At 34.8% G+C, this 16614-nt stretch overlaps 1 protein-coding gene across 1 annotated transcript in view; it reads right to left on the bottom strand.

The window, feature by feature from the left end:
- The window catches only part of NSMCE2 (NSE2 (MMS21) homolog, SMC5-SMC6 complex SUMO ligase), a 284003-nt gene that overhangs the window by 197566 nt on the left and 69823 nt on the right, over positions 1–16614 (bottom strand). Inside the window, exon 3 of the mRNA XM_069081200.1 lies at positions 13946–14052. Coding sequence (XP_068937301.1) covers positions 13946–14052 — 107 coding nt within the window. The remainder of the gene's footprint in view (positions 1–13945; positions 14053–16614) is intronic.

The following is a 16614-nucleotide window of genomic DNA, read 5'->3' on the forward strand; positions in this document are numbered from 1 at the left end:
CTAATAAAAGCTTTTTCATTCATTTATTTACTGAATTTTGATAAAGAAAATGATCACTCTCCTCTTAAATTTCTTTATAAGACTTTGTCTGGATTTTTCCTTTATTCCTAATACAAATGCTTATCTACATGTGCTTATATTACCTCTAAGAAGAACATCTATAGGTTGTGCGGTTTCTAATGTAATTCAATTGTTTTCAGTCATGTCCAAGTCTTTGTGACCCCATTTGTGGTTTTATTGGCAAAGATACTGGAGTAGTTTGCCATTTCCTTCTCCAGTTCATTTTACAGATGAGAAAACTGAGGCAAACAAGGTTATGTGACTTGCCCAGGGTCACATAGCTAGTAAGTGTCTAAAGTCAGATTTGAACTTAAGGTCAGACTTCCTGATTCCAGGCCCAGTATTTTATCCTCAGTGCCTACCACCCTGTCTTGCACATATAAGAACAGGATTTATAATCAGATAATACCTGAGAGATCATTTAGTTCAACTCCTCATTTCTAAGATAAGTTGAGAGCCAAAGAGTTTAAATGACTTTTATAACGCAGTATTAAGTAGTAGAGGAAGGGGTTTGAATGAAGTTCTATGACTCCAGATCACCAGTGTTCATTCTAATGTCACTGCTATCTCCCATAATAAATGCTCCATGAACTGAACTGACTTGCCCTTTGTTTTCCTCCAGATGACAGAATTTTTTTCATGCATAGGGGTTCTAGAGATTAAATTTGATAGTTCTTGTATATATTCCCCACTCTTTCCCCTCTTTTTCTTATGTATTACAGATTTACATTATAATATCTTATTTGTCTAATAGGTGACTAACAAATCATGTAGTCTAGGACAATCTGATAAATTATATCACAAATTTTCCAAATCTGAAATGCTTATTTAATTAAATTAAGGAATACATTTATTTCAGAACATAGTAGTACATAAGATAAAGGAAGAGAGATTTATTTTTAAAAATTTAAATAAGAGTTACTAAAGGGTAAAACTCGATGGCTGACTAAAAGATGGGAAAGAATAGGGACCTGATACATGGAAAAGATTCTAAACTACTTGCATGATAACAACCCTAGGTAAACTATACCTTTGATCTATTTCATTCTTTTATTATATCAATTGCTATGTTAGTTTAAACAGCTTACGTGAAATATATTTCCACTTTCTTCTAAGCTCTGACATACTGGTTTTGAAGGGCAGATAAAATGGTCAGGTTATCTTATCAAATAAAACACTTGGTCCATAGGGCAGAACCATTAACAGATTTATTACAAAATACATGAGTAGAATCAATCTATCACCTAATCACACCTCTCTGATAAAGAAGGATAATGCCCTCCTCCACAGACTTTTTGACAGAAATTATTGTATAATACTAAAAAAATTTAAAACAGTAAATATATGGATAGGATTAAAGTGCTTTAAAATCTCATATAATACAGAAAATGGCAGAAGCAGCACAATGGAAGGAGTATTAGAGAAAAGTATAGAAAAAGAAATGTTTCAGATTTCAGGATAATTTAATGCATTAAGTCAGCACATACTATATGAATAAAGCATAGGAGTTAAATGACCATTCAACTCAGATTTAAAGATGACTAAAAGTAAATGACATCATTCTACTACTCTCTATCCCTATTCCCCACCCTGTGTAATTTGGTCAGACCAAAGTGCTCTTCCCTGTTCACCACTCCTGTGGGTACTGTTTCATCCATTAGAATGTAAGCTCCTTAAAGACTATCTTTTTGTATTTGTATCTCCAGGACTGAGTACAGTATTTAAGCACATAATAAATTCCAAACAAATGTTTTTATATTCATTCATTCATATAAGGAATGGTTCTCTGAATGAGGAAGGGAAGAAAGATATAATAGTAAATCAAGACAATGTAAAAATAAAAAAGACAATTTGAATAAAAATGCCTTACTATTTAAAAAAAAAGCAAGTATACCCTCATGTGTAATGTACATCTCAGGACCTATTCACATATATACTAAAATCATAGATTAAACTGTTTATCATAACATACTGAATTTATCTCCTGTTATAAATATTCTAAGTGATGTATTTACCACATCGGCTTCTCTTAATTCATTAAGAATGTCATTTGTCATTTAGTTAGTAAGAAAAGTTACAGTATCACATAATATTTCCTAACACATGGAGAACTTATTTTAAGAGAGGTAGTATCCCAAGAAAACTGTGAACTGGATTCAGACCCAGCATGGCTAACTTCTATGGAATTTATTCCTGGATTAGCACACTAAGTTTAAGATATTGTTTTCTACCTCACTTTCCTCAGGTATAACATTATATGTAGCATGTACATAGTATAATATAAACATGCTTTGGTAACAAAATTTTCTCAGTTCTTGCATAATTTTCTTATTTAAAAAAATTTATTTTAATAAAATTTAATAAAATCCTTGTTTTTTAAACATCTGGATTTAGTGGACACTACAGGCAAAAACTAATTAGGAATGGATAAACAAAAGCTACATTAAGATCCTATAAATCTAGCTACATCGCATCTTTTTATTCTTTACTGAAAGGGTTAATATCTTTTTTGTGTAGAATAGCTAAGAGGTACACTGCCAAATAGCTCAGAGGTATATTGCCAGCTGTAGTACCCTTATTAGTCGTCAAACCACAAAAACTTAAAATTCAGATGAGGAACCTCAATCCCTCAAAATAATTAAATCCAGGCTAAAGCAAACATCTGGAGATAAGACTGTTCTGGAGATACCATGAGAGCCAGAGAATTAGCATCCAGAACATATAATGGTATGATCACTAGATTTTGACTCAGAGGACTCAGATCAAATTTTAACTTTGCTATTTACTACTCTCCTCTTAAATTTCTTTATAGGACTTTACAGGATTTTGTCTGGGTAACCTTGAGCATGGCATTTTTAATTTATCTAGGCCTCATTTGCCTCATCCCTAAGGGACATTTGAGTATACTTCCCACTCTAACTTCCATAGTCCCTACAATTCTTGAAAGTTTGAAAGGAGCAGTTCAAGAGCTAAGACACATACTCTTCACCCACTTGTTCCTGAAGGGTTTTGCCACAAAATCACAGAACCTTAGATTTGAAAAAAGCCTCAGAAGTCCAATTCCTTTGCTGTAGAACAGATCAGATACAGGCAGGTCTGATGCTTTCAGTTTGGAATTAGAATGAAATAAGATATTCACAAACCATTTAACAAATAACAAAAGGAGATTTACACAGTCATAATGTAAAAAGGAAACTCAGAAAATATATGATTTTGATTCATTTGAGTGTGGCTTCCCCACCTCTTTGTTAACCATGCTAACCCACTTGTCTACTCTGAGGGACAACAATTTCTACATTCTCCTTTTGTACTTAGGTCACCAGGAAGCTAAGTCAACAGCCTGAGTTTTAGTTTCCTAGTTAAATTAAGCCTTATAGGAGTTGCAATATCTGATAAAGAAAAACTAACCTAGTAAACATGATCTTGCTTCTAACATACCCTCCCAATCATCTTCCTCAATTCAGGAATTCATTTAACAGAAGACTACCATCTAGCTAGAAATGTAGTTCAGAATTCTAATAACCATTTGTTTTCTGTAAAGTTTTCTTATTTTTTTTGTTGCAGTTAGATTTCTTTTTTTGTTAACTTTACTATCCTACTAAAGTTTTAATGAGAGTAAAACATTAGATTACATTTGGTGGTAAAGCAGAGTTAGAGAATGGGTCCAAAATAATGATGCTGATTCCAAATATAGCCTTTATATATTATATAATAAGGAAGTTTTAGTTACTCCAAAAACAAAGACGCATCAGGTAGATAACCAGGAAAGAGCAATGTTATAAAAACCTAGAGAAGACAAAATGTATAGGAGGGAGAGGGTAGATAACAGTGTAAAAGACTGCAGAGAGATCAAAAGAGGTAAGAATTAAGAAAATGTCATCTGACTTTACAACTAAGAGATCATTAGTAACTTTGTAGAGCAGTTTTAATTGAGTGGTGGGGGTTGGAAGGCAGATTCCAGAGGGTTTAGAATCAAGTGTGAGGAGAGGAAATGAAGGTAGTGAATACAGACAACTTTCTCAAGGAGTTCAGCCTTGAAGGAAAGGAAAAATATAGGATGATAACTAGCAGGGATAGCATAATCAAGGAAGGGGGAGACGTGAGATTGTGTGGGAGCAGTCAATAGGGACAGAGTAAAGATTCATGAGAGTGGGGATGATGGAGGGAACAACTGGTTGGATGGAATGAGATCAAGGAAGCACAAAGAAGGGTTTGCCAGGGTGAAGAAAAGGACTACCTCTTCATGTGAGAAAGGTGAAGAAAGTAATAGTGGGGAAAACATTTGAGCGATGGGAGATAAGAGAAGAAAAAAGGGAGCACTTGGTGAATGATTTCAATTTTTTTCAGTGAAATATGAGGCAAGATGCTCAGCTAAAAGGGTGGTGACATGAGAGGCTTGAGTAGGGATGAAAAGGTTTGGAATAGCTGTAACTAGGACAGTCGGATCAATTAGATAATGAGGTCCCAACTGAGATTATGAATGTAAATGTGCAGGGCAATTCGTTTGATTTTATTATTTTATCCAGCTCTTTTAAGCAGCATATGGATATGAGTAAAGGTTTCAGATGATGAGATTAAAACTCAGCTGAGACATTTTGGAAAACATTTTTTAATTATGTAAATAAAATGCCTAAAATATTCATATCCTTTGACCCAGAGATGCCACTACTAGGCATATATCCAAAAAAGTCATTGATAAGAAAAAAATCCCCATATACACCAATATGTTTTTAGCAGCACTTTTTGTGGTAGCAAAGAACTGGAAACAAAGGAGATGCTCATCAACTGAAGAATAGCTATACAAACTATGGTATGTGAGTGAAAAGTAACATTACTGTGATAGAAAAAACAGGACGATAAATACAGAGAAGTACAAAAAGACTTAAATGATCTGTTGAAGACTGAATAAACAGAGGCAAGAAAACAACATAAAGACAACAACAATGTAAAAGGAAAAACACACACACACAAATAAAGTGAATGTTGCAACATTAAAAAGAGCAAGCAAAACCCCAAGATGACAACTTTATCCTACTCGTTTGTAAACATGGGATTTACACAAACTATTCAGATATTTGTAGACTTTTTTGATGAGTTGATCTGATTTGTTCATTTTTTTCCTTTTTCTTTAAATAACGTATTCATTATATTGGATGGTTCTCTGGGAGGAGAGAGGGGAAGGGATATTTGGAGAAATTTTATGATATAATAGAACAAAAAGATAACAAAAATGTATTTCTAAAAATCTTCAGTTACCATTTGGTAAGGCAAGGCTGTCAATAGGACAAGGGTGCAAGGAACTAAAGAGTAGAGGAGTTCTCATTTATGCAAATAACTCTATAAAGCAAAGGCCTTGATAAAAGGGCTGTTTAATGTGATTTTTAAAAAATATGTCTAAAACCAAAACGTAGTATTATTTTCAAGGGAAATACAGGGGTAAAGAAAGGGTGTCCCCTTTTCCCCACCATTAGGGTGGGTAGTGTTAGCAGTAAGTAAAGAAAATAAATGACATTAAGAATAACAAAGATGGGATAAAATTGTCCCTTATTAGCAGATGTGAAGGTTTACTTAGAAAGCACCCCCCCCCAAAAAAAAAAGAACAAAAAAAGAAGAAAACCTAATTGTGAAATTATAATAACCAAGCTATAAAACAAAGAAAAGATAATGAGAAGGCATCTCTGCAGAATTGGGAGACCTAGGAACTGGAGAATATATATATCTGAGTGTAGAACAGTGTATATAAAACCAGAATTTTTTTAAAGTATATTAATTTAATAAACTTTCCCTTCAAAAAGAAGGGAAAAACATTATTGTAAAGGATGGTTCTCTAAGAGGTAGACATGGAACTGTAACTAGGAAATGTAGGTGATATAAATACAAAATATATCAATAACAAAAAATAATAAATATATCAATAAAATGTGTTTTAAAAAAGTAATTTATATGATTACTGCTTTCAGCAAAGTAAGCAGGGTACAAAACAAAATTACCAAAAAACTAAAATTTTCATACAGCAATTAAAAGAAAAGGAAAAAAGGAAGGATAAAATGAAAAATTCCATCTAAAATGCATAAAATAACAGATTCAATTTACAAAGATATCCTCAATTTATTTAAGTTTGACAACAAAATGTTCTTCGGATAAAGGAAGACTTAAATAGTTAAACAGATAATGATTGCTTATGGTTAAGCCATATAAAAATAATATAAATGATAACAGCAAAATTACTTTATAAATTTAGTGTTATACCCATCAAACCACCAATGGTTTACTTTGTAGAACTAAAGAAATAATAATAAAATGCATTAAAATGAATAAAGGGTCTGAAGTCTTTTTCCCCTCCATGCTCCCTCATTTGATGATATCATCAGTTCCCATGGGTTCAGTTATCCATCTCTAGACAGATGACTCCCAGATGTATATATCTACCATTAGTAACTTCCCTATAACCTTCATTTCCTCATCATCAATATCTTTTGAACATTTCCAACTAAATGTACCATTGGCATCTCAAACGTTCAAAATAGAAATCATTCTCTCCTCCCAAATCCATTCCTCTTCCCAACTTCTCTACTGCAGACCAGGGCACCAAAATCCTTGCAGTCATCCAAGTTCATAACCTCAGTATCATCTTTGACTCTTTACTCTCACCTCATAACTCCAGTCAGCCACCAAATCATGTCATTCCTATCTCCCCAATATCTCTTCCATCCTTCCCCCATCCCTCTACTCATGAAGTTACCACCTTAGTTCAGGCTGTCATCACCTCTGGTCTAGACTCTGACAATAGTTTTCTATTGGTCTCAATGACTCAAGTCTCCCCTAACTTTAATCCATCATCCACACATTGGATTTTATAAAGTACAGATTTAATCTTGTCACCACCTCCAAATTTAATTAACTCCAGTGGCTGCCTATTTCCTCTAGTAATCAAAAACAAACCCCTCTGTTTAGCATTTAAAGTTCCTTTCAACCTGGTTCCTTCTTATCTATTCAGTCTTGTGTATAATCCTACAATTCAGCTACCTATTCTTGATATACAATGCTCTCACTTCTGCCTCTATGCCTCTGAACTGGCCATCCCTCATGCCTCAAATGCTCTCCTTCCCAAAGTCAGCCCATTGAGGGCCCTTGGCTTCCTTCAAGAGTCAGATCAAGCTGACTAGAAGGCTCTTCTAATCCCTTTAGCTACTAGTTCCTTCCCATTCAAGGTTTCTATAGTTGTCTTATTTATTGTATAAAAAGTACATTTGTCTCCTGGATAGAACGTTACCTTCTTCAAGGCCGAAAGGGTTTCATTTTTGGTTTTTGTACCCCCAGAAGTAAAAATAGTGCTAGGTACACAATAAACACTTAATCAATGTTTATTTGTCAAGAGACTGTCAAGATAATTACTGAGATTGGAAAAAAGATAGGAATGAAATTAAAGTACTCCCGATTTGAAACTACATTTTGAAGCAGTAATCATCAAAACTGCTTAGTACAGGTTCAAAATTTGCAAAGTAGGTCAGTGGAGCAGCCTAAAGAATTGCAAACAACTGAAATGGATACAACCAAGAACTTAAGAAGTACTACTTCTTTGACAAGAATTTCTGGGAAATCCTGGAAAGCAGTGTGGCCAAAAAGAAGAAAAGAAAAAGAAAAGCTTTAGATCAGCATCTTACACAATAAACCCAAATAAATTCTGAGTAGATTCATGTTCAAATATAAATGATTATGTCACTTTTTTCAGATAGAGGAAAGTAAGAGATAGTATTCATAACTATGACTGGGGGAGAATTCTGCATCAAAACAAACATCAAAGATGAAACATCAAACTTTCATTACATCTTAGACTGCTGATTCCTTCTGAAATGCAAAAATTTGAGCCATTAATCCTAAATAGTATTTCTGTGAGCCATTTAATATCTAGAGCAGGAGTGGAGAACCTGCAGCCTCAAGGCCAAATGTAGCCCCCTCAGGCCTGAAGTGTTCTGTAATACTTGGACTCAGTCAAAAGGCTGCACTTGAGGAATAAGAGGGCCACAGTTGGCCTTGAGGTCACAGGTTCCCCAGCCCTGAAGAGTGTATATTTGAAAATTCCCAGCTTTTCTTCACTAACATCAAAACATTTTAATTGATTTTTTTCAATTAAAAAGCATTTATTTTCACCCCCTACTCCCTAACCAACTCTAGAGGAAAAAAAGAAAATGAAAAATAAGACCCTTGTAACAAATATGCATAATAAGGCATAACAAATTCCCATGTGGGTCTTATCCCAAAATATAGGTAACATTATCTAGTCCACCACCTTTATGTGAGTAAATAGATAGCATGTTTCATCATCAGGCCTTCTAGAATCAGTTGTTCAATTCCACCGATCAGAGTTTTTAAGTCTTTATTTGCTTTTCCAATGTTATTATAGCATAAATTATTCTCCTGATTTTGCTCACTTCATTCTGAGTCAGATCATAGAAGTTTTCCAAGTCTTCTCTAAACTCTTCCCGTTGTTATTTCTTAAGGGACGATAGTATTCCATTACATTAATATACCATAATTTGTTCAATCATTTTCTTACCCATAGGCATCGATTAGTATACACCCCTTTGCCACCACAAACATTTTCATACATATAGAATTAATTCTTTATTTAATTCTATTAAATTAATTTTTGTTAATTTGTTAAAAAAAAAAAAAACTAAATTTGCCTTCTTTCCTTGATTTTCTGAGTGGTATAAGCCTAGTAGTGGTATTGCTGGGTGAAAGGGTAAAACTTCAGGGATATAACATTCCAAATTGCTTCCCAGAACAACTGGATTAATTCACAGTTCCACCAACAGTGTGTTTGTTTTCCGGTAACCCATCCATCATTTTTTTTTTTCTGTAAATGTTAGTTTCATGGGTGTGACTTAAAAATTAAGAGTTACTTTAATTGGCATTTCTCTATTTATTAGTGATTTGGAGCATTTTTTTTCATATTGCTACAGCTTGGATCTCTTCCCTTGGAAACTGTCTTTTCATAACCATTGACCATTTATCAATTGGGGAATGGTTTTTATACTTATGCATTTGAAATGAGACTTGTATCACAGAAACTAAAATCAAAGATTCTCACCCAGTTACCTGTTTTTTTTTCTAACCTTATCTGCACTGATTTTGTGTATGCAAAGAAAAACCCTGAATTATATGTAATCAAAATTGTCCATTTTATCTTCTGTTGTCCTATCTTCTGTTTTGTCATGAACTATATGCCCTGATCCATAGACCTGAAAGTTAATTTATTCCTTGATGCTACAATTTCTTTATAGTGCAGTGGACAGAACAGTTAAGCCTCAAGTCAGGAAAACCTGAGTTCGAATCCAGTCTCTACATATACGACCTCAGGCAAGTCATTTAACCTCTGTTTCCCTGAGTTTCCTCAACTATAAAATAAGGATAATAATAGTACCTCACTCACAAGGTTGTTGTGAGGATCAAATGAGAGATATGCAAAGTGCTTAGCCAGTGCCTGGCACACAGCAGATATTTAACAAATGTTTAACTCCTAACTTTCCCTTAAATTCATTACCTTATATAATAAATCTTAAAATGTTTTATAGCTTTAAAAACTTAAAATGAAATGTCCTATTTCTACTAAAATTACTTGTTTTAACTACTTTAACATCCAAATCACAAAATTTTGATACATCTTTAATGCTACATGATGGAATCATATTTTTATCACACTGGAGAGCAAACTTACCTTTTTACTAGCTATCCATTTTTCCAAGTTTCATCTTGGTGACAGCCCATGTTTTCAATGGGGTTTAAAACCAGTTACCTGGATATTGAGTAATGTTTATCTCTCTCCAGCTCTAGGATAAATTCCTTAAACTCTGGAAAAAGTGGTAAGTGCAAGGCCATGACAGTATTTGGGAATTTCTGTAAATCTGAAATAATTCTGCTTCTCAGTAAATCTATTTCTCAGAGTTCATATTCCCACAGTGGGAAAAATAGTTCTAAGCCAAATGGAAGCAAAAAATCTCCCAAATATTTTTCTGGGTGGATATTTTATAAAAGATCAATTTTTATGGGAAAAATAAGACTTTTTCAGACAACAATTTTGATAAAGCCTTCAATGAAAAAGTGAGCTTTGTTAAAAAAAAAAAAAAACCCTTTTCCAAATCTTCAGTACTCCAGGATTTATATTTTTTTGTGTGTCCATGACAAATTCTCTTCGTGTCAACAGCTGTTTTCTTTTGTCTTTAAATTGTCATCTCAGGGCAGCGATGTGGCACAGTGAATAGAGCACTGACCCTGGAGTCAGGAGGACCTAAGTTCTAATCCAACCTCAGAAACGTAACTCTTACTAGCTGTGTGACCTTGGGCAAGTCACTTAGCCTCAATTGCCCTGCCTTCCCCCCTCCAAAAAGAAAAATAAAATCATCTCACTGTTCTTCCATCCTCAAAAACCCTGTGCCACACTGTACTAAAAGCAATAATGACCACTCTCCGCCTTACCGTTCCTTCTGAAGATCATTCTTTTCTGAGGATTAATTAGGCTGTTTCATTTTCAACTGCTTTCCTTTGCAGTTGCAGAAAGTATATATATATATACATACATACACACACACACACACACACACTTTCCCTCTTTCTTTGGTCACTTTGGGGCATAATAGACCAAGTAACAATATAGATGGGTCAAAGGTCATTCACTGAGGAAAAGGGAAATTTATTTAAAGAAATTCAGGTAGATTAAAAGGAAACTCATGCACTAACTTAAACATTAACAAAGACACAGAATAAGGTTAGACCAAAGGGTAGGCAATTGAGTACCAAAGTCCAGAAAGTCCAGTCTGGTAAGAATAGTATTAATAATATTAAAGCTCAGAATGACATGGGTTTCCTCAGGAACACTACGTTCCTTAAAAAGTTTTTAAGTTAGAATGGGGTAAAGAACTAAAACAAAGAGGAAAGGTTGTGCTCAGGGGTCAAGGTCATATTGACTAACAGCAATGAGTAGGAAGTATTATTCCATTCTTGTTTTTGCTTCTTCTGTTGAGCAAAATGACGCATGGCTGTAAAGGATGGGACAAAATACTAAGAGGGGGTTGAAACACAAAGTAAGTAAACAGGAAATAAGAAAGTACCTAGATGGCACTGAGGGAGTCAAGTCACCAAGTCCAGACAAAATATAACTGAAGTTACAGAAATGATGGGTCCATGTGACTACTGAGCCATTGTGAATAACCCTTACAGGGTCACAGGGAAAGGCAGAGAACCATCAGATGATATATCAACATGGACAGAGTTGGCCTTAGAGCTGGAAGACCAGAGTTCAAGTCCCCACACAAACATGTACTTAGTGTAACCCTGAGAAGATCAATTAACTTGCTCTAGGCAATTTTCTCAAAGCATAAGCTATGAGGGTTGCAGTTATAAATTAACAAAGTAACTTTTCTCACTGGGATTTCAATTCACTTAAGAAATTACAGTTTCAGATTAAATTATATTTAAAAGAAAAAGAATGAATCATTTCTCCATCTATCAACAAAGATATATTGCATTAAATACTTCACTAAAATCTAGGTAAACTCTATCTATGGCATTTCTCTAAATCTACCTGTGGAAAATATTATCAAAAAAAAAAAAAAAGGAACTGAGGGTATTTTGGTATGATTAACTCTTGATATTATTAGAAAAGTCATTACTTTTCTAGATGTTTGAAAACCATCCCTTTGATTGTATATCTAGAAATCTGCCAGAATAGAAGACAGTTTGACTTTTATGCCAAGTTCAGTAAACAATGCTTTGTAGACCCCACTCTCTTCTCTTCTCTTTCTCTCTGTCTCTCCCTCTCCCTCCCTCCTTCCTCCTACCCTGTCTCTTCTCTTGCCCTTTCTCCCTCCATCTCTCTCCCCTCCTCTCCTTTACCTCATTATGTGATGGAGGGAATTTAGTTATGTATCAAATAAATTAAATGCTCCTAACAGTCCCTTTTAATTCTTCCCTTAAACTCCTAGCTCCTTTTTCCTCCCATAGCATCCATGTAAAAAAGGACTAAGAAACCCAGCGAACTCCTCAAGCTGCACTCTTTGGATTCTACTCCACTATCATTATGCTCAGTTGTCTCTGTCACTTTGACTAGAGGACTGGAGGGAAAAGCAAAAACCCCCTTCCAAAGGCTTCATAAAGAAGGCTCAAAAATCCAATGAGCTCTTCATTTCTCATTAGCTGCATTTTTGGGATTCAATTTCACCATTCTCATGTTCTCATACCAGGTACCTTCTTTTCTCCCCAGCCCCCTTTAAGCTTCCATTTATGTACTGTTTCTTCCATTAGATTGGAAGCAACTTGAGGACTGGGTTTTTCCTTTTCTTATTTGTATCCCCAACACTTAGCATACCGCCTAGCACATAGAACGTGATTAATATACATTTATTGTATTATTCTATTGTGAGTAAGATGTTGTGATTCTACAAACTGGAATTGTAATCATTATGTACTGATCTATGTGGAATTCATGGTTTCTTACATTGAAGGTTACAAGACCCATTTAATCAGTTTTTGTTTCTAATACTTATGAAACTAAAAATATGTGGCCATTTAATGGAACTTTAATGTTTCCCTAAGATCAGCATCACAAATAAAAATTGAATTTAGTGACATAAGCTTAAATACTTAAAATATTTACAGTTCTTTATACAAAGACAACAAAAAAAGTTTACTAATAATATAACACAAAAGGAAAAATCAACACTAAATTGTGATGCCAAGATCTCTTTTCTTAACTACAATTCAGAGTATGCAGACACATCTGACTATCAGAATAAGTTAAAGAGAGCCTCTCACATAACAGACAAGAAGTGATATATCAAAGCATAATAAAAAGCACTCAATTCACTGCTTGGGAAATTAAGAAACTGCCTTAGAAAAGAATGGCTCACTTAATGCCATTTCCTACAGTGTTTTGTTAGCAACATTTATATGTCACATACAATGACAATTTCACCATTTTATTTTAAAAAAATCAATAACTGTCAGGATGACTAAAAATTACCAGAGCATACAGAAATATATTTGGGGAGAAAACATCACTAAAATCTACCTTGAAAAGAAAAAAGAGTTTCAATGAACCATGACAAAATCTAAACATTTTTACATGTTTATGGAATAAATATTTTTGTTAATAACTTGCATTTTAAAGCTATAGCTTATATTACATCAGCTACTAGATAAACTTTTATAAGGCTTAATTTATGAAATATTTTCAGGTGCCCACTCATAAAAAATAACAAATAACAAACAAGGTTACCCTTTTATAGAGGCAAAATGAAATCAGTTTAATAAGGAGTTTATACTGCTCAGAAGACAAAGAAAAATAATACTGCAATCTGATTGTTTATTTTGTACTCAACATAGTACTGAATAGGGTACCACCCTAACTGCCATATGTATTGTTCCTGTGACAGCCGGAGTCAACAAAATTAACTCTGAATTCTAGAAAAATCAAAAGGTCAGGCTTTTGCATTTTTAAACTCATCCATGAATTCTGTATGCTTTACCTCTGTCTATAGCAAATATATAGAAGTTAAAAATGAAGAATGAGTAACCAAATTGATTCTAAGTAGTATATTTAAGAAGACCTGATAAAGAACAAATAAGTAAAGTTTGCGTTTGGGGGGGAAGTTGTTTCTTTGCTTATATTTTGGAATTTTAGGGGAATCTATTAGAAGTAATTATTGTTTGAACAGGTTTAAACAAAATAATCTGGAATAGAATATAAAACAGAATCAAATACAAATTTACTATCTCAGTTAACTTGTGCTTGCCTAATTCAGAAATATTTTCAAATTTCTGTCATGTGAGATTTTCTAAACAAGAGGAAAATATAAAAATAGGCTAATACAAATATTAAACATACCTGATTTAGGGTAGTTTCAACTGCTATTATATATTGGCTCAGATCTCGATCCATTTCAATATATTCAGACATCAAATTTTCCATATTGTAATCATCACTTATATCAGCTGCAAGATAAAATAGAGTAGCAATTTTTTCTTCTCTCCAAAAATATACAACCAGAAGTATACCAATATATTCTATGATTTTATGTCTAGTTATCAAATTTTTTTTAATCTTTTATTTTTTCCAATTACATGTAAAACAATTTTAAATTTTTTTTTTAATTTGAGTCCCAAAATCTCTCCCATCCTCCTTGCCCTCTTCATTCAGAAGGGAAGTAATTTGATGTAGGTTATACATGTGCAGGGATGCAAAACATTTCCCTATTAATCATGCTGTGAAAGAAAACACATTACCACACTACCCCCCTCCCCAAATACAAGAAAAATAAAGTATGCTTCAATCTGCACTCAGACTCCATCAGTTCTTTGTGTGGAGACAAATAACATCTTTCACCACAAGTTCTTCGAATTGTCTTGGATCGTTGTGGTACTGAGAATAGCTAAGTCATTCACAGCTGATCATCATACAATGTTGCTGTTACTGTGTATAATATTCTTCTGGCTCTGCTCATTTCACTTTGCATTAGTTCATGTAAGTCTTTCCAAGTTTTTCTGGAAGCATCCTGCTAGTCATTTCTTATAGAACAATAGTATTTTATCACAACCATATATGCCACAACTTGTTCAGCCTTTCCCCAATTGATGGGCACACGCTCAATTTCCAAATCTTTGACACCATAAAAAAAGGTGCTATGAATATTTTTATACATATAGGTTCTTTTCATTTTTATAAAATCTCTTTGGAATATGGACGTAGTAGTAGTATTGCTGAATAAAGGGTATATATAGTTCTATAGGCATAGTTTTAAATTGCTCTCCAAAATGGTTGGATTAGGTCACAGCTCTAGCAACAGTACATTGGTGTCCCAATTTTCCCATATCCCCTCCAACATTTGTCATTTTCCTGTTCTGTCACTTAGGCAATCTAATAGATGTGAGTTAATACCTCAGAGCTGTTAGTACCTCAGAACTTTTGACTATTGTACTTTGTGTTTCTTAAGGAAGCAAACCTCCTTAAGGATGATTGAATGATAATGTAAAGCCAAGCACTAGCAGCTTTCTAGAAGATGGCTGCTGTGAACAACTTTTCAGGTTCTGATTACAGAGTATAGTGAACGCTCTATTTATTCCATAACAAATCAGAGCAAAACATTCACAGAAATCAAGATAAAGCATTCACAATGTTACAACTTATCACAGAAAGTCAAAATACAGCATTCAAACAACTTATCACTAAGATGGCCACATAGTTTTCACCACAGTGGTCACAAAGTTTTCAACAAAGAACAATCATTTAGTAATAACTCAAGTATTCAATCATCTCCATCTCATGGGGCACACTAAGTTAACTCAATCAGTCACTTATTCAGTCATCAATCACTAAGTACAATCATTTAGTCAATCAGTCATTCAATCAACTCAATCATTCAATCATCCTTCACAATTCATCATTCACTATTCAAATTATCAGAAAATATACAAACCCTCCACCCCTAGGTCACCAGTAAATTATAATTTCTCAGTCAGTACACAGTATCCAAGTAAAGTCTTCTTTCAGCTTGACTTGGGATGGTCTCTCTGATTCCCTGGATCCCCTTCCATGGTCCCAGATTCTACCTGGATTCACCAAACTGTCACCTGGGTTCAAAGGCAGACAGCTCCCAGGTCCTTGTCCAGTTCTCTGTGCAGTCTCTGTTCCACACTGAAGCTCACAGCGTCCAGTCCACATTAAATCCTTCTGTTCCTGGGAAGTCAAGGCCCCACAAAGCCACAAACAGGTTCATACAAAGTACCAGCATCACAGTCATGCTTCCTCAGTCTTCAGCAGCTCAGGCTGGCCCTTGGAAATCCTCAGCAACCTCAGCAGCTCAGGCTGGCCCTTGGAAATCCTCAGCAGCTTCAGCAATGCTGACTGGCCCTCAGAAATCCTCAATAGCCTCAGCTGCTCCAGCTGGCCCTCAGACTAAGCAGAAGTTTCAGCTTGTTCCCAGAATCAAATTCACTCCATCCAGGTTTTCAAAATCAAAATTCTTCTCTCCAGCCTGGGGGGGGAGGGAGGGGGGGGTGTTGCTCTCCTCTTCAGCCTCCCTGGAGGCAGCAGCTTCTACTCCATGAAGCTGGCTCCAAGAAGATCTGACTCTCCCTTTCTGGAGCTTTTCCTTATATACAGTATTGCCCCTGTTCAGCCTCTTCCTGTTACATCAGCAACAGGAAACAGGAGTTCATACCTTCTGTTTCTTTAACAGAGGCTTGATTAATTACTAAGCACTAAGTGCCTGTTACATTTGCTAATACAAAGGGATCTTCAAATTCAAATTACGTTACCATTACAGATGTACCAGCTCAGTCAGTAGGACACCCTGAGGAAGCACATGTGCCAGACAAGTATAACCACTACAACCACCATCTCCCCTCAGACTTTGATGCAGACAGCCTAGGATCCTGGACCCAAGGGCCTTGAGAAAAGCAATGCTAGAGCTCAATGCCTCCAGTCATAATCTGGGAGGCAGCTTTTGTGGAGATGAAGCCTAGCAAATGCTCCTAAAAGTGCCTCAGTCACATCTA

This window comes from Petaurus breviceps, unplaced genomic scaffold (genome assembly GCF_028583685.1).
Source record: "Petaurus breviceps papuanus isolate PSGF00001 unplaced genomic scaffold, PetGlider_PUasm1.0 98, whole genome shotgun sequence".
NCBI classification, from domain to species: Eukaryota; Metazoa; Chordata; class Mammalia; order Diprotodontia; family Petauridae; genus Petaurus; species Petaurus breviceps.